General features: G+C 38.5%; 1 protein-coding gene across 1 annotated transcript in view; it reads left to right on the forward strand.

The window, feature by feature from the left end:
• Positions 1 to 18,709, forward strand: part of kdrl (kinase insert domain receptor like) — a 44,512-nt gene that overhangs the window by 7,198 nt on the left and 18,605 nt on the right. Inside the window, exons 2-15 of the mRNA XM_081381905.1 lie at positions 2,511 to 2,607; positions 4,758 to 4,954; positions 6,477 to 6,601; positions 7,510 to 7,675; positions 7,828 to 7,964; positions 8,117 to 8,288; positions 8,393 to 8,510; positions 8,650 to 8,819; positions 9,947 to 10,103; positions 12,586 to 12,706; positions 15,697 to 15,805; positions 16,843 to 17,130; positions 17,501 to 17,647; positions 17,764 to 17,892. Of these exons, the coding sequence (XP_081238031.1) occupies positions 2,511 to 2,607; positions 4,758 to 4,954; positions 6,477 to 6,601; positions 7,510 to 7,675; positions 7,828 to 7,964; positions 8,117 to 8,288; positions 8,393 to 8,510; positions 8,650 to 8,819; positions 9,947 to 10,103; positions 12,586 to 12,706; positions 15,697 to 15,805; positions 16,843 to 17,130; positions 17,501 to 17,647; positions 17,764 to 17,892 (2,133 nt within the window). The remainder of the gene's footprint in view (positions 1 to 2,510; positions 2,608 to 4,757; positions 4,955 to 6,476; positions 6,602 to 7,509; positions 7,676 to 7,827; positions 7,965 to 8,116; positions 8,289 to 8,392; positions 8,511 to 8,649; positions 8,820 to 9,946; positions 10,104 to 12,585; positions 12,707 to 15,696; positions 15,806 to 16,842; positions 17,131 to 17,500; positions 17,648 to 17,763; positions 17,893 to 18,709) is intronic.

The raw sequence follows: 18,709 nt of genomic DNA on the forward strand, positions 1-18,709 counted from the left end.
AGGTGGGGGTCTGTGTGCTGTGGGAATACGTGGGTGTACAGGGACAGAGACAAGAGGTTTTTATGAGAAAGTGCTCTTCTTAAGTGGGCTGCTGGGGGCCCCTGCTGAACAGGGCAGCTGTGAAGACAGCGAGAGTTGTTGGGTTTTATAGGATGTGATTCACCGTATGTGTTTGCGTGCAGGCGTGCATCTGTGAATGAGGCTTCGAGGGAAATACGAATATTTGGATGTCAGCAGGAATTAATAATTCTCAATAAAACGTATCTCGTATCAGACCAAAGCTTCTGTGCGGTAAACACATATTTCAGAGCGGTCAAAACCAGTTAGACTCACTCTGACTAATATCTCTCTTTCAGTACAGGGGAAGCAGCAGCATCTTCTAACTCTGATGTTACAGATTAAGATGTACAGTGTTTCTAAAAACATCCTGACGAGGATGAGTGATGACTCTTAGAACATATGTTGTACATTTTGTCCATATGAGATTTAGGAAATAAACATTTCATGATGGATTGTGGAGACAGGAGGTGGCCCTGCGTAAAGTTACTGTCTGACAACAACATTACAGCAAAATAACAAGACATTTTTAATGTGTTTTATTTCATGAGTAAATGTAAATCTTCTACAACTCTCAGAAGATGTCCAAATATCTACAGAACAGATGTGTAAAAAAAAAAGTCCCCGTAGGAGAGGTTATTTTCTGACTAGGACGGCTAGGGTTATGTCTGGCTATGTCTCTTCTGGGCAGAGGGATAATATCAAGCTGATAGAGGTGTGTACTTTGCGTGAAAATCTCCGGCTACATCCGCTCCCCTCAACTAACCTTGTACTGTGAAACAACAATGATGTTGTAGCATACTAAGAGGAAGTTCATATTAAGTGGCAGTGTTGGTGTGGTAAGTTCATTCTGGTGAATGCAGCTGTGTTTTTAAGCCATTTATTAAAACAAAATTTTGCTATTGGTCAGATAATGTACTGATAATGACTTCATGGCATACGGTATGAGACTGTCAATCATCCTGATTTTAATACACAAAATTAAAATCATTAAAATCAAATCAAAAAGATCTTTTTAAAAGATCATCTTGTGTTTTGAACGCTGATGCTGTATTACAAAACTTTCCATTCTAAAATCTTAAGTACAAATCTGACAGTTCTACATGAGATTCTTACTCAAATACTTAACAAAACTATTGTTAGATATTCACACCTCTTTTCATTTGGCGACTTAAAAACGTGACACTCATGCATGAGGCGCTGAAAAATTCATGATATCCATGAAGACATAGAAAAACAATGAAAATCTTGAAGCTGTCCACAAAAAAATGTCTTTGCATTCCACTTCACTGGTTTTGAATGTTTAAAATAAAATAAAAAATTCAATGTAAATGTGAGCTAGATGTAAGTCTTTGACCTTTGCGCCACATCAGCTTTTTTTAGTGTCTCATGCATGAACACTGTTTTTTTAAGATTCCATGTGAGACTGAAAAACTGGTGATCAGCATTGGTGTGCGGGTCCACTAGTAAGACCAGCATAAACCAGTCTGTACCAAAAGACCCTAATCTGGTCTTTTTGTCAGACGAGGTTTCCCAGAAGACTGTTTTTAAAACGGAAAATCCAAATATCGTTTTTGCCTGGCAACACAAATAACATGCATTACAGTGCCACAGCACAAAGCGGTCAGGGAGTAGGTTCAAAAGAAGGAAATCACTTATGAGATGACTGTCAACTGTTCTGGGCAGCAGAGGGAATGAGACCACTTCCTTTCCCCAGCGTACTCATGGCTCCTATCATCAGCTTTACCTGGCCCCAGAACAGCAGGGAACCTTCACTGTAATAATAGCACACCGAAGAGATCTCAAGAGATCTGAGTTAAATGAAGCTCCTTATCAGAGTATAAAAAGGTGGCATTATGCAGGGGACTGACTGATGTGAAGGATGTGTTTAAGGACATCTGATTCATCTGGGTCTGCCTTGTTCTCTCACACACATGCTGACAGAGGTGACCTCTCTGTGGGGGGGGGCACAGCTGTACATCTGGCCTCCCTCCTCTTGCCTAGAATGTGTACACATGCTCAGACACACTGTTTCCACATCTCTGCCAGCTTAAACCTGTCGAGCACAGACTAGACTGCACTGAGCTGGATTCTGGAGCTCCACATGGAAGCGGAAAGGCTATTGCATAACATTCTGATTTAGAGTCTCTAAATCACACTGGAATGCTCGTATAAAGTTGCATCTCGTAATTGCTTAGTGTTCTGGTTCTGGTCCGCTTAACTATAGATTTACCCTTATGCTTGTAGGTGTATTACAGTTCTCCAGGGAGAACTGCAATACCCATCTTGTATGGTTCAACAAATATTCTGTCATCATTCACTCACCCCCAAGAGTGACTTTGTAAGTGGAAACATGTTAGATTTGACCACATTGTAGCTTTGTGTGTGATGCACTTGTGTTGTTAGCGTGTCCCTGATTGACTTTGTGTTGTGCTGTATTGTGTTTTCTGTAGGGTTGGTAGAGGGATATCATCTGCCTGATCCACAGCTGCTTCCTACCGAAGACACACACCTTCAGCATGTTGGTGGCACACTCACGCTCATCTGCAGGTACTGTGCCCATCTGCTGTCCCATCTCACACAAACACACACAGAATGTTCTGTACATCTAAATGTATTCATTTGTCGTTGTACACTACCCATCCACAAAATATGTAGAAAAAAAAAAAGAAAGAAAAAAAGATATTGTACTAGTAAGCATTCCAATATTCGGAGAGAATAAATTAAGCTCAATTCATAATAATTTAAAACTACCAACTTTTTTTAATTAGCCCTTTGAAAACCAGCTTACCAGCTTACACCTATGTTAATTTCCATGTTGCTTCAAGCAGTTTACTGTGACTAGCGCTGGTTTAGCGCTGATGTGACTTGTGGATCTTGTCCATCGTTGATGTACAACATTTCACTGCAGTTTCCAGATGAAATGAACACTAGAGGCAGTAAAAACACCAACAAATAATTCCCCTTTCACTCTAATTATGATTACAGGGGCAAATTATTGATTAATAAGGATGTGTGATTTTTTTTGATGTAGTAAACTTGCTCGGTAGCACACCTGGTACACTACATTGTTGCACTTGCAATGCGGAGCGCTCAGGTATGAGTCCCATGAAACAAGTCAAGGCGCTCCACAAAAGAGTTCAAAGCCTCATAGTAGAAAGCTAAAATGACATGGTTCCTTCAGCAAATACGTTTTTATCTCACATTTGCTTTAGCTCACATTGTCAGAATAGTCACATTGGCATGTTCATTTCATTTCATTTTCATGCAATGTAGTGCCAGTCACTGGACATTACACTTTTGCAATGGAGAAAAAAAAAATTACTTATAGTGCCTCTTGTGGATGTGTAACTTGAAAAGTGGAGCGAAATGTAACCGGAGCAATGCGTTTCATTTTTTGCTGAAAAACTCATTAACCGTCGTGGTCTTTTTGGTGAAACTGATTGGGAAAGTTTTGATCTTTAATTTAGTGAGGAAACCTGGTCAGCACCAAAATCTCATACTGGGGCCCAGTATCCAAATCACAACATTCTGTTCACCCAAAAAGAGACATTCTGTCATAATTTGCTAACCTTCATGTCGTTCCAAACTTGTATGACTTTCTTTCTTCTGTGGAATATAAAAGAAGATATTTTGAAGAACAGTGGTAACCAAACACTGGAAATACTCCATGCAGATATTTCTCATAATATATTTTTTGTACAGAAGAAAGTAAGTCATACAGGTTTGGAACGACATGTTGACAGAATTTTCATTTTTGGGTGAACTATTCCTTTAATACTGTATATGAACTTAAGCGAGAGCTGGTATGTGTCCAAATACACTGATCTCACACCATCACTCTTCAAAACTAAACTCATTTGCTTTTGCTTTAACGTGGGATGAGAGGCCTCAAAGAAAAGCAGTATAGGCCCAAAAAAGCCATCATATCCAATTGTTGCAGAAAGAAAAGTGGATGGGGGCTTGTGAAATATACACATCGTTTAGAGTTTAAGAGAGCATTTCATGCTATTGCAGTCATGCCAGGAATGCTGACCCCGAAGAAGCTTAACTAATGTAATGCTTCCCTACAAGGTCATGTGAGCAAAAAGCTGATACTGTCTTTGGCTCTGGACAGATTTAAGAGTGAAGTTGCACGACCCATCAGTCTAGAAGCAACAGTGGTGGTATGTGAGATATCTCTAATTCTCCACTGGGATCCTTTCAATGTGCCCTTTTAAAAACAAGCACTATTTGAAACATGCCATTTGGACACTTCTTCCAATAAATACCTGTTCCCATGTGAAAGTTGGACACTAACTGAATGTTTAAAACTGAAATGAACCTGGGAATATGTACAAGGAATCTGACATGCGTCAGACAAGAGTCATTTTCAATCATTCAGAAAGAGCTCTTGAAACTTTCAAGACAGATGTAATCAGGAACTGCAGAAGCATCAGTCGATAGAGGATACTTGTTGAATTACTGTTAGGATTATGTTTGTAATTTCACAGTAAACTGAAAGAGGCTGCAGGATGTCATTTGTGGTATGATTTACCTGATTTTGTTTATGTTTTGTAATATGTCATGAATAGCTAAAAATCTAAAGTAATAGCAGCAGACACTACGCAGTGATTATTTAATTTGGCATAAGCCTGCTTGCCTATGAAATTGTACTTATTTTTGGTGATGTTTTGTTTCTATGGTGTAATGTACATTAGAGGATCAACTTCGCTGCACTGGAGGCTGGCTAACAGATATGTGTCATCGGTACTCATTGAGTCTTGTGAGGAGAGAAGGCACAAGCACTGCAGCAAGCTGGTCATACACAACCTGAGGCACAGCGATACTGGCTTGTACACATGCCATTATCAAAAGTCCAGCGATCATAAGGTGTCCACATATGTTTTTGTTAAAGGTAAGATTAAGAATAATTTTTTTCTTAGACCAAGAGGTTGTAGTAAAACAGTTTCATAAAACAAAGCTTGTCTTTAGATAAACAGACCAAAGAGCTAATTATTTGGCATAATACTCATGTACATTACAGTTTTGGTTACAAACAGAATGATCCCTACTGGATGAACCAAGAAACTTGGCTTCCAATTTATTTGCCAGAAGAGAAATTCGATGTCTTCTGTGTGAAACACGACCTGGAAAGACTCCAAGCCATTAGAAAAGCATTACATTAGAAAGGAAATTAAGTAATGAGTGGCCCCAGACCTCACCGAAGTTACAACAAAGCCATAAACCTGTTAGCCAGGCAGTAGAGCTAGTAACTATTCAGCTATGACTGCACTCACTTAGAAGGATTGAATCACTGAGAACTGGACTGTATCTGCAAAACAGAACCAAACTGTCATAAGACTAGGAAATAGAAAATCAGTGACACAGAAAGGAAGCCTTTATATTATATCCTGCTTAGAGTCTTCCTGTGTTTAGGTTGTTAACATTTTAAGCAAGTGCAATAGCAGAGTTTCATGAACGTGACGAAGGCACTTTCTGTGAACTTTTAACTTTCTGTTCATCAAAGATTCCTGAAAAAAAAATGATTCATGGTTTCCACAAAAATATAAAGAAGCACAACTGATTTCAACATTAATAATTAGGAGAAATGTTGATTTCTGAAGGATCATGACACTGACGAATGGAATAATGGCTGCTGAAAATTCAACTTTGCCATCACAGGAATAAATTACATTTTGAAATATATTACAACTGAAAATAAGTTATTTTATATTGTAATATAATAATAATATATTTACTGTATTTTTTTTTGGTCAAATAAATTCAGCCTTGGTGAGCATAAGACTTCTTTCAAAAATATTTAAAAGTCTTACTAACCATAAACTTTTGAATGGTAGTGTATTTCCAAAAAGAGCTGAGATAACTTTAGCTGTGAAAATTACAACAAAGCTCACCAAGTCTCAGGCTTACCAGCTGTTTTGTTTAGCAGACCTCTTCCACTTCAGCCTGCTGCAGATATTGCCAATTTAGTACTTGATAGTCCCCTGGTTCATCTCACCATGTGATTCCACTGTTTATGTGAGATAAGTTTATTTAAAAAAAAACATTACATGTCAACACACACAATATCTTGTTTGTTTGATCACGCCAATCTCACAGCATAGCTGTACAGTAACATCCCCTCCTGCCAAGCTGTTTCTTTATCCAGCAGTCTGTGTGGCAGTTTGCTGTTGTAAAAGAAAAATGATCTGACTTTATCTGGGATATTTAATTGCTCCTCTAGGCATTGCCTGAAGAAGTCCAAGAATTCATAGATAAAATATGAAATGCTTTTTTAAAAAGCCATTCAAAATCATAAAGCTCATGAGTACATTAATGAATTATTGTATTTGTGATTGGTAAATTAGCTTTGTGTGAAGCAAAGTCTTATTATTTTGTGCTTACTGTATTATTTAATGCTTAATTTTTAATCACAGATCCCAATCATCCATTTGTGGAGGCTTTCAGTTCACCAGAGCCGCTTTTTGCGGATCGGGACCAACCACTTCTTGTGGTCCCCTGCAGAACAACGTCCCCGAACCAACGTGTTTTCCTTAAAACTGTGAGTATTTTATGTTAGTGCCACTGAATGTTAATATATTCACAAATAATTTACCTGTTTTTCCATTCCTCAAAAGCCTTCACATGAAAAATAGAGGATGTTTTGTATGATCTGACATTAAAGAATGCATGGGACCATGGGCGTTTTTGAATTTCTCACACCCATTTAAGCCCTTACCATGCATATATAGATAGAGACAGTGTGCCTTAGACTCAGGGAAGCTCAAGGAGGCCTGAGGAGTCTCTCTGTCTGCTTCCTGTAAGAACAGGAAGTTCGTGTTTGACTGTTGTTTTTCACTCAGAATAGAAACTCAGGATATAAATAAAACACGTTTCTGTTCCAGCTAACTAAACAAGTCTAAATAGCAGAATTTTGTCTTTTATTCTATATTATTTTTCTACGTTATATTTGATGGAACACCACCACATCTTATTTTCAAGTATACAAGCAAGCAGCCTCTTACATAAGTCACGGAAGCAGTAGATTCTGTCCTTCAAACAGCATTGGCACCGAACTTCAACAGTAGTGTTTTTTTTTCATGTAGTGGGTCTATGGTCATTTCTCACAGTCCTGTGGATAACACTTCTAAGCCAGATGGCACAGATAGTCATGTGACCTTCCTGCCATTGGAAGATCTGTGGTATTCGTCCTTCCTGTTTCCTTCCTTCCCTTCTTTCCTAGCAGGGCACTTGGAACACGAACAAACAAAGAAGTAAAATGGGGTATACAACTTACCAATGATCAGTTTCTCACAGACAAACTTAGCCCTGTTTTTTTACTCATTAATGGATGGGCTACTAATCATGTGCTGTGAAACTTGACACAATTTGTTTCCTTCTTCACAGAAAGAACATTTACTTATTTTTAAAGATAGCTTGTTAAACAAATCCTCTCCTCTTGCTCTCTAGATGAATCCCATGGCAGATCATATAAAAAGTAGGATGGAGGATCTTTGGGATCCAAAGATAGGTTTCACAATCCCCTTAGGACCTTATGACAGCTACTATCTCATTACATGTGTGACCAGAGTGAATGACACACAATTTACATCCGTCTACATGCTCAAAAGGCAAAGTGAGTCATTTTAATTAATAAAACGCATTGTTCAAAGGTAGCTAAAGAGAAAATCCCAGTTATGCAATTACTTTTTGAAAATCTGTCATTGAAAATTACAGAAGCTTTTTTCATGACATAACCTAGATTCATGTCCTGTTCTCTGTCCCTAGCATTGAAGCTGGAAAACATTGGCATTGAACCAGAACGACCAAAAGTACTAGTTGGTGACACCCTGGTCCTCAACTGCTCTGCAGAGACCACTTTCAATGGCAGAATTCAATTTGAGTGGCAGTTTCATAAGAGTCGGGTGAGTTATTAGGAGCCCTGCTAAAAATGCTAGAGTTTTAACGAAATACTCACGGTATTTGATTAGTGTTACTAGTTACTAGTACTAGTTACAAACTAGTGTTGTGTAAATCTTGGCCTGACAACCTCTGACCTTCCCGTCTGTGTTTTTAGATCAATCGCACTCACCAAATAAAAATGACAAGGGACGAACCTGTCGAAATCATCGTAATGACTAAAGCATTAATTGTGCCTAATGTTACAATGGAGGACAAGGGCACATATACGTGCATAGCATCAAATGTAAAGAAAAGGCTTGATGTTTCAACTAAAGTTACTGTATACGGTGAGGATGTGATGTTGTGCCACTATCTTAACACATTCATGCTTTTGTAGAACAGTTTGAATTCATTAATTGGATTTTTTTTTTTTGTATGTTTGTCTCTACAGAACATCCATTCCTCAATGCGACCCACAATAAACGCAAATTCATTTCTGCTATAGAGGGTAGAAAGGTGCAGTTTGAGCCACGGGTCAATGCCCTGCCTGCACCCGACAGAGTTTTGTGGTAAATTCATGCTTTGCATTTTAAAAATAAGAGATATGACTCAAAAGCCATAAGAAGATATGGATCCTGCATCCTACCAGTAATGGATTAATTGTACAATGATTGTATTGTTATTTTTTTCTGCTGCCAATTTGTATAGGTACAAAGATGGAGTTGCTATTTCAGAAAATTCCACATGTTATGAGACTGTGGGCTTCAACCTCACCATAAAACAAGTGAGGCAGAAGGATGCTGGGATCTTCACTATCGCTCTGTCAAACCAGGAAAAGGGTCTCTACAGAAACCTCAGCTACAAGCTGGAAGTCAGAGGTAATGCACAGAAATCCAGTATGAACTGCACATGATTATGAGCATCAGATGGTTTTCTATATTTCAAACAATATCGAACCAAATAGGGATGCCACAAGTAAACATAAAAATGCTAATAAAAATAGCCAACAGCCACATTTCTGTACTGTTTATATGAACAGCAAACTTAATGAGATTATTGAAAATTTAGCCGTCAGCAATTCATTTGTGGTTTTGTTTTTCTTTATTATTATTTATACTTTGACTATTGAAACGGTTTTGGTGCTTTTAAACTGTGATTTGTTTTTTTATCTGCACTTTATATTGTCATTTATATTTTAAACCTATATATTGAAATATGTGCACACATTTTATACTTTTATATCAATTTATTTTATACGCATACTTTTATAATGATTTAAATGTCTACATTGTTTGAATAAAATCTCATTATTTGATTAATTGGGGAATCGAACTAGAAATTAATGAATCAAATAGCTTTTTGTTTTTTACATGTGAGCCAAACTTAATTCTTCAGCAAATTGCTGATTACATTGGGCATTATGTTTTTTTTAAACTCACAAAGAAAAAAAATCTAAGAAAGCAGAGGAATTGATATGCTCTTTTCTGGCAAGAGCTGTGGAATGTGTTGTCAGAGCTGAAATTTTAGTGTCCTGCCCAGATTTACCCTGAATTTTTGGAAACCTTCCATCCCCCGATGTACACAAGTATAATTACCTCTTCTAGCCTAATGTGAAATATTTATTTCAATCCTTCTCTGCCCTCAACCTAAACTGAAGTATATGACATCATCACAGACCCAAAAGCAAAACCAAGGTCAACAGAAACAGAATTGAGATTTCTGGTTGCAATTAAGAAAGGCTTCATTCATTAAATGCAGAAATCCGCCTGATGCTAAATCTTCAAACATGCTGTTTTTCTCTTTCATAAGCACAGATACACTTCAGTGAGGTCTATAAAGGCAATATAGACCTCTAATATTGAAGTTTACATAAACTTGAATATTCTTACGTATTGGAGTTATGAGGTGAAAGTTTTTTAATGTTAGCCAGGGATCTGCAAATGATCTGTATTCTTTTCTAAGACTGACCATTTAAATGACTAATGTTCTGTCAATATTCACACAGTGAAGCCAAAGATCTATGAGGAGGATGTGGCTCCAGTGGGTCCCCAAACTTACAGATATGGCCAGAGGCACAAGCTCACCTGCACTGCATTTGGGATTCCCATGCCAAACATTACCTGGTTTTGGCAGCCGTGTGACCCCAGCCCTGATCTTACAGAGTAAGTAAATAATACACAAAAAAATACACATATTCAGATTTGCTTTGAATCAACAGGTCTTCTGATTAGTAATTCCACATTAAATAAAAAGGTTGTATAACTTGAGGTCACATTTCATTACATCAAAGGAGAAATATGGGCTATATTTTTTTTCTTGTTATTTCCACAAATTTTGGTTTGTGGTTACATAAACAGCCGTCACCCTCCTGCATAGCATGTCTCTTCTCTTGGTGTTAACATCAATGATGAATGTTGGCCTTTACCCGCAGCTTTCATTATTCAAATGAACTGCATCCGTTTCCTTGACATTGGTCCAAAATAAAGTATGCTTATTGGTGAAAAATAGCCCCAGAGCTACATTTTGCAGACACTGGCTCTGTAAATGTGAGGACAATTTATTGGGGTCTCATTCCCCAAGCTTGCATTGTGTTGAAAGCAAGAGTATCCCAGTGTAAATGCCAGTCTTTTAGTGAACCTTTATGAATGCTATGGATGTCTCCTAAAGTTGGTGTCATGACAAGAGTTTCTCGTAATTGAGAGTAATTATTTGTCAAAGTTTACTGCCAAATTTGCGACAAAAATACTTCAGGCTTTGTACCACAGTGCCAAAATACCACTTTGGCTGTTTTAAATATAATCAGTGATGGCAGTAAACACAACAGCTCATAATATAGATGGTGAGAAGACCTGATTTTCAACAGTTAATGAGCGAGGTACATTGGAGGGTAATTGCAATGCCCTAGTTGGATGAGCAGACAAACCCATTCCTCTTTTATTTTAACATAGTAAAATTACTTAATTTCTTGAGCATTGAACAAAAAAAAAAAAGGGCGATGTTCACACTGCAAGATTTGGGAGTTGTGGGAGTAAATCCCTATATGATCATAATTTAGTTATGATGTGTACATGGACATTATTGGCCCTATTTTAACGATCTGAAACGCAAGTATCAAATGCGAAACGCAAGTAACTTTGTGGGCGGATCCCGGGCGCTGTTGCTATTATACCGGCGTGATACATGACTCTTGCGCCCGACGCAAATCTAAAATGTGTTGGTCTGAAGTAGCTTCATTACTCATAGGTGTGGTTTGGGTGTAACGTGAAATAAACCAATCAGAGGGTCATCTCACATTCCCTTTAAGAGCAGGCGCGCTTGTTCCATGGCGGATTGCTATTATAACGGCGGATTTGCCAGGCGCACGCCAGGAGCGGTTCACAGCCGAGGAGACCGACGTTCTCATCAGGGCCGTAAAACACAGAGAAGTGACATTGTATGGGGATGGAGAAACCCACCCAAATTAGCTTCGGTTAAACAGGCGTATAATAATTTGGGCAGCTAGATTTCTGCCTGTTTTTTCACATCTTGATGGACACCACAATGATTTCCCTCATGTGGAATATTTTTCCTTGTAATTACATATGGTTTGCAAAAATGTGAACTGCTGCTTCTGTGTAGATGAGAGAAGCAAAGTGCATGCGCGTTGTGCACAGGCAACATTATGGCCAAGCATGCGCCCTTAATCTGAATGCGCCACTGACTTTAGACTAGGTTTTTCCTGGTCTGTGGCGGAATTGTTTTCTGGAACTGCAAAATAGCACCAGGGAACGTTTGCGCCGAAACACGCCTCCTCTTTTCGCTGAACCGCCCCCGGGAGCGCAAGTTCATTCCCTAATTTACAGACGTGCGTCTGTGGAGGGAAAAGTCCGCTGTGCGCGGGTGCAAAATAGGAATGATACATGCGTCGGTGTACAATGTCAATTGTGCTGGGTGCAAGATAGGGCCCTAACTGTCCATAAATCAGTGTTTTTTTGGAAGGGTCCATCATTTGAGATCGCATTACTGTGCTCATGAAGGTGAGAAGTTATCAGTTACCCTTGTTGACCATGGCGGTCTAGGATCAACCTTATCTCAGCCGTCCAGAGAGTGGGGGTGTTTCCTTTGAACGGTGACGCATGACTCAGCCCTTCCTGTCACGCTGCAGTTTCCTCTCCGACCTCGACTCTCATTAATCCGATTGTTCCTCCACTCAGATTGATGCAAAACAGGTCTTTGGTCTCCTGTGGCTTCAAGACATAAAACACATGACTTGATACATGGTCCTCAAATGCAGATAAAAGAAACACACATTCATCAGGGTCCATGAAACCTTACGGTCAGTGGCAAAAGATAAACATATCTGAAAGAGATTGGCTAAAAGAGTTTATTTGCCCAACAGATTCCTATTATTTTTTTAAGTTTTCTGTTTCTCACTAAAAGCAGAGGGCCTTCACTGAAATCCCATGGCTGTATGCCTTGGTATTTCCTTGTGTACAAGTACATCTTGCTTGGATGTCAAAAGGCAAAAACTTCCTCTGCAAACTCCAGAGCAGTTTCTGACATAAACAGATCAGATACATCATTCCTTATTACAATTGCTGGTTCACAACAATTATGATTTCTCTAAATATATGCCTTTTTTTTGTTTGTTTTTTTGTCTGATAGGTGCATACTTTACACTGATCCTCTTTCTGTTGACGACGCCACTGAATCACACAACCATTATCCTCATAATCTGATTAAGGATATCAACACCAAGGTTGGAGTATTAAAAAATAAAAACAGGGTAGGTATTATGTGCAATTTTGTAATTTATTAGTAAAAGGTTTTTGCCCTTAAAGATGCATTCAGTATTTTCCCTCATTAATTAAGATTTATAATTAGTATTATATGGTAATATTTTTGATAAATATGTTAAAACATGAGATTTCATGAGATTCAGTAGATTAATAAGAAGATATGTTTTATTTTACATGGAGCGGTCGTGTCATTGCAGCTGTCATGTTGAGATGACATGACCAGACAAAATGTTACTTATTTTATCTTTGTAAAACAACTTCTGTCATTGCGCTCAGAGTGGTTAACTGGGAATGCTGCATTTGTACAGTGGAATCGGTAACCGGAAACTACTACAGCCACATCCCTAGGTGTCAGTATACTGTCATACTGTCCAAATGACTGCCATATTGCCAACAAAAAAATACTGAGTCTACCTTTACAAATTTTAAAAACTTTTGTTAGTTAAAAATGTGCAATCTGAATGTAAATGGAATAGTTAATTGGAAATGTATTCATTTAAATGCCTGCAACTCAAACTGAAATTGGGTTGCTAATACAGATTAATGACTATGTCAGCTTCATTTTGGACCAACATAATAGACCTCAAAATACTGCAGCTTATACTGTATGCTCTTGCAAAAATGCTGATTTAGAAGTAAAATGGAACAATCAAAATCTGATGTACAGCATACATCTGTCTTCCATTTAAACCTCATAAAGTCAATTGAACATTCACATCACCAAAATGCCCTTTTAGAAATCAATTTGAGAACATATCTCTCAATATAATAAAAAACACAAAAAAGCAACAATCTGCATTGTTTCCAGACAGTGCATCAGTAGTCTTTTTGACTGAAGTACTAATAGATTTGTGAGGAATGACATTCAGTGTGCGTGTGACCATGTGTGTGTTCTCCCCTAATAGAACTAATAGCTGAGGCTCATTTAGCTCTGCTGTAAATTATGCCACGCTTCAGTCACCTTCAGTGGAGAACAGAGGCCAGTAAACAGGGCAGCTGCTGCTTTGAGTGGTGCCTCAGGACTGAATTTATACTGATATATCAGACCATCTTACTGAGCGCACTGAAGCCAGTAAAGTCCTCATAAACAGAACTTTCTCCCAGGACTATTCATGCACTGAATGTTGATTGTTTCAGGCCTGTTTTCAAATACATGAGATGACTTTAAATACTATATGTGTACAGTGCAGTCATTGTGGTCCCTCGAATGTGTTGACATCACATAAACATGTGGGAAAAACCACTGAGAGCTAAGGACCACAAAATAGGTCACCAAGGCCCTGTTTTAATTTGACCGTATCACATCAGGGATTAATCCAGACTGCTACAGTGTCACTAGTTGTTTGCTTAGTCCGAGCTTGTATATCTGTCACTTTGTCATCTTTTGCTTGTGCTGCCAAAAGGTACAGTGAACACTGCAGACATTATGAAAAACATTCCAGGAGGCCTTATTACCAAAACCACTCACCCAAAACTTAATGAAGCACAGGTTTTTTAATTTGTAGCATTCCTCTACTCTTCTGTGTTACTGTCAAGCAATAAGTCTAAATGCAAACCATCAGCTATAAGCTATGAATGATTTTTAGTCACTACAAAAAATAAAAGCTAGTCTAGTGCTTTATGTAGATATATTTCCTTACAGCAAGATTTATGATGAGGCAGAATATTCTCACTGTAGGAATGTCATTTGAAACCAATAATGCCTGCCCTCCCTTGAGCAAGGAGTTTCGTTCTCACTATGGAATAGGTATACATTTTTACGTTTGCTGCATTTACAGGCTCTTGTGACAAATAGATGATGCTTTTCAGGGGTGAAGCACAGCGGTCAGTGATAACAAGGCCTTTAAAAGGGTGGGATTTGTTTAGAGTGAATTCCTTTCTGTCACCTCATATAAATTTCCCCGCTCTGTGCAGAAGACCTTGTAACCACAGAAGCAGGAAGGTCTCTCTGAATTTCTGACTAGGTCATCAGATTGAGTCAGATGTCAGTTTTATTAAGTTTATCCAAAACATTGTGTGAATAATGTGTGTTCTGAGATTAATAACATCAATAGTGTATTTGCATTGGAAAGTTTAAAGCAGTTTAAATACGGCAGAGCGCTATTTCAGTGCCTAGGTAAACTGGATTGGTAATGTAAATAGAGTGGAAACATGCCCAGTTTCTCAGGTATATTTTAGTGCAATGTGCCAATAAAAATCAGCTGCATGTAAGACTAAACAACGACATGCCATTGCACTACAAGTCCACAGATTTACATTAACCAAGCTCCACACCTCATTTCTGTCTGTCCAGCAGCGTAATGTGTTGTGTACAAAAGATATCCTAACATTATAAAAATTCTTTTGCGTTATGACAAACTATACAGAAAAAGAAAAAAAAAAAGCGTTGTTCAGAATGTTGTTCAGAGCCAATGTACTTAAGTTTCAAATAACTCTTACAAACAGTCTGTGAACCCCAGGAAGTAAACTGAAAAATTGGTATATTGCTCCAGAAATACACCCAGAGTGTTTCATACCTTTGATGTGACGGCCAGGAAAACAGATGTCGTTTGAAACTGAAAACAGAGCTCTGGAATCTGGTCTTTTGCCAAAAATCTGCATTATTATTATGTCTACATAAGCTATTAATGAGTTCCACTTGAATATTGACAATATTAAGCCTGGCATTTTAAATGTGTATCAGGAAATGACATGGAACACAGGCACACCTTCTGTGCTGTACTCTCAGTACTGCATTTGGCCTCAAAACGCCAGATGTAGCCTACTCAATGTGTGAGGCTGAGGAGTGTAAAAAGGTCCAGTTGTAAATTAGCCCTATGACCCTCCTGCTTATAGGAAATACATTTCTCAGTTTAATGTCATAGGTTGTCAGTACTACTGAGTTACATGATATTGTGTTATTCTTGTTAAAAGAATATTTTGTTAGTTTCTCAAATGACTGATTTACATTCCTAATGATCTTTGTCCACTCCCTTAGACTATAAGCACCCTGGTGGTGAAAACAGCTAATGTGTCAGGGATCTACTTCTGCACAGCAAGGAATGAACTTGGGAACCGGACCATGAGAATCCCTTTCTATGTGGATGGTAAGTGGGCCATTTTGCATTTCACAAATGTCATCTTTATTTTAGTCCAATTGCTAAAAGTCTATAATTACTGTGTTTTTATTCAATGTTGAATTCTGGCTGACTTGTAACTGCATTCTTGTGCTTATGGTTGAGCAGTATTGGAGTGATTTTTGGTGAAAAAAAAGCTCCTCTAGGCAAAAACATGCAACTCCGCTCCCTGTTCTGTTTCCGCTCCTCTCACATTCTCTGGAATGGACTATGGTACTGGAATACCAATCTCTGTTTTATAATGAATCACTTTTATATGTTGCTGACCAGGGTCAAATGTTTCTGAAATGAGAAACCCATTTACTAAGTTACGTAATGAAGAGTGTGCCGGCTGTCAGACTATTCAAAGCTGCTTAGATTAGAACGATGAGGAAAAAATCAGCTGGAGAGCAGAGATTGGGGAAGCGTGAAAAATAAGAACTGTGCAATAAAAATGGAGACAGGAGATAAAATGGTGGATGTCAAGTGGCAGGTCTCCAGAAGAGAACAAAAAAAAAAAAAACAGAGAATATGCTGTGCTATGCATGAGGTGAACATGACTTTGTGCACAGGAATGCTGGTCAGAGGGATGAAATGGTAATAACAGCTGTCTCCTCTGGTGGGACGCATATTGCTGTGAATAAACAAGCGTTTCGCCGACTTCCTGGAGGCCTGGCCTTAGCCTGGTTCTTATTGTAATGTTTCAGGTCAGCCATCGCTGCAGCCATTCACCAACAACGTGCTTCTGATTAGGAGTGATGAAACAGGAAATAACTGCAAATTTGACATTCCTGGCATGGCAGTGTGCAGCTTTGTGTTTGTAATGTGGGCCAGAGAATGACGATCTCTTTCAACAGTGCATCTATAGCGTAGTTTCAGGTCCCTTATGAGCCATATGTTTTATGAGTTGGTCATGCTTTGTCTGATTGCCAATTTATAAATTATGCATAACAATATGCATCGTGTTGACTGACATGCTCAGTGAGTTAATCTTTTTCATCCAGCTTCTTTTCTTCTATCTTCACTAGATCACCCACAGCCATTTGAGATTGAGCCCGCTTCAGCTGTTGCAGGAGATGACATTACATTGACCTGCAGAGGCACAAGATACCTCTACGATAGATTGAACTGGTATGATCCACTGGGCCACGTGGTGCCCAAAGGCGAAACCACTTTTCAGATCGAGCCATACGCCATATCTTTGTCCATCAAGCTGCCCAATGTCTCCAGAAACCACACACTGGGTTATGAATGCCAGGCTTTAAACATGAACTCCAACAAAGTGGTCAATACAACATCTGTTTTAACTATTGATGGTGAGTTTCATCTACCAAGCACCAAAGAGATCTTTATGTCTTTGTGTACTTTACAAAAGTACTTTACAATTAAAATATTACATTTATCTATTAAATGAATGTATTATATTTTACACATATATTAAATTAATTTTATGCAATAATACGTATTGCAGTAATGAGAATGGGAGTTTCTGCTTTCTGATAATTGGGAGAGCGAAAGTTAAATGTGCTGAAGTGTCATGAGAATAATGCCACAATAATGTTAGGGTGAAATCTCTTGGAAGTTTCACTGATTTCACTCAATTCACCCTGATACATGAATTGCTTACATTGATACTTACAATCAAAAAATGATATAGAAGTGTTGCATGTTCTGTGTCTGACACAGAGAGGCAAGGGCCCTGGCTGATGCAGAATCTGACCAATCAGGATGTGAACAGCAGCAGCACCCTGACACTCGCCTGCTTGGCTTATGGTGTGCCAGCACCCTATATCACATGGTACAAAGACGAAACTCCTGTCACAGAAGGACCAGGTGAGAAAGCACTAAATGAATATATGTGCATTCATAAGTGATCCTCCTATCAGACCTGGAACTGTTCTGTATTATATGGTGTATTTTTTTAATTCATTTATCTATAATGCTTTCAGGAATCACTCTAAAAGATGATGGTACTCTGATCATTGAGCGGGTGAAGAAGGATGATGAGGGCATTTATGAATGTCGTGCCAGCAATGCTGGAGGGGAAGCAAAAACCAGTGCGGTCATTACTGTAGTGGGTGAGTGAGTGTGGTCTCGAGTGATGACCAAGTCTTCGCCTGTCTTTGTTCATTATTCGTATTATAAGGGCATAAGTTGTGCACAGTAACCATACAGATTGTCCTATTTTAGGACTTTCACTTCCAGTCAGACATTGTAAGGATGATTCAAAATCTCACAAGCACCATTATCAAAGATTCCATAGTAATGTAAACAGGACAAATAGCCTTTTTTGGTCAGACTTTGAATAACTATCAAATGACAACGACACACTAAGGCTGACAGGAATGCCATGCAAATTCCAGATTTTGATGGGGGTCTGGGAGTTAAAGCCAGGGTCCTCTCACAAGGGAGTTGACCTTTACATAGTCTTTGAGGACATTCATTAATGATCGAAGCGACATCTCTTTAAACATGGGCGGGGTGAAGGAAAGTGTAATGGTAAATTATAAAGTTCTTTCAAAAACAATTTTTGTTCCTGCACCCCTCATCTCAATAGTGAAATTCTGTTACAATCTAGGCTATATCCTCTTACAAAAGAAAAAAAAACATTGGCTTGACATGATCCAACAAACCCAGGCCAAACACATTCATTCAAGGAGAGCAGATTGTGCTTTGAATTCTTTCTCCTTTCTTTTTTGGAAATCAACCATTTGAACAGTTTAGGAACCACTCATTACACATTGAGTACATGATAAATGAGAATGAGTGAACCAGACCCTATATAGTGAAACACTTCACAAACAATGCAGTCAGTGTGCTTTCATGTAGTGTGTACACACTTTGTCAGAGAAAATTAGAAATGGAAATGATATCATTCCTCAAAAAAACAGATCA

Source organism: Scardinius erythrophthalmus (assembly GCF_964197995.2).
Source record: "Scardinius erythrophthalmus genome assembly, chromosome: 13".
Classification (NCBI taxonomy): Eukaryota; Metazoa; Chordata; class Actinopteri; order Cypriniformes; family Leuciscidae; genus Scardinius; species Scardinius erythrophthalmus.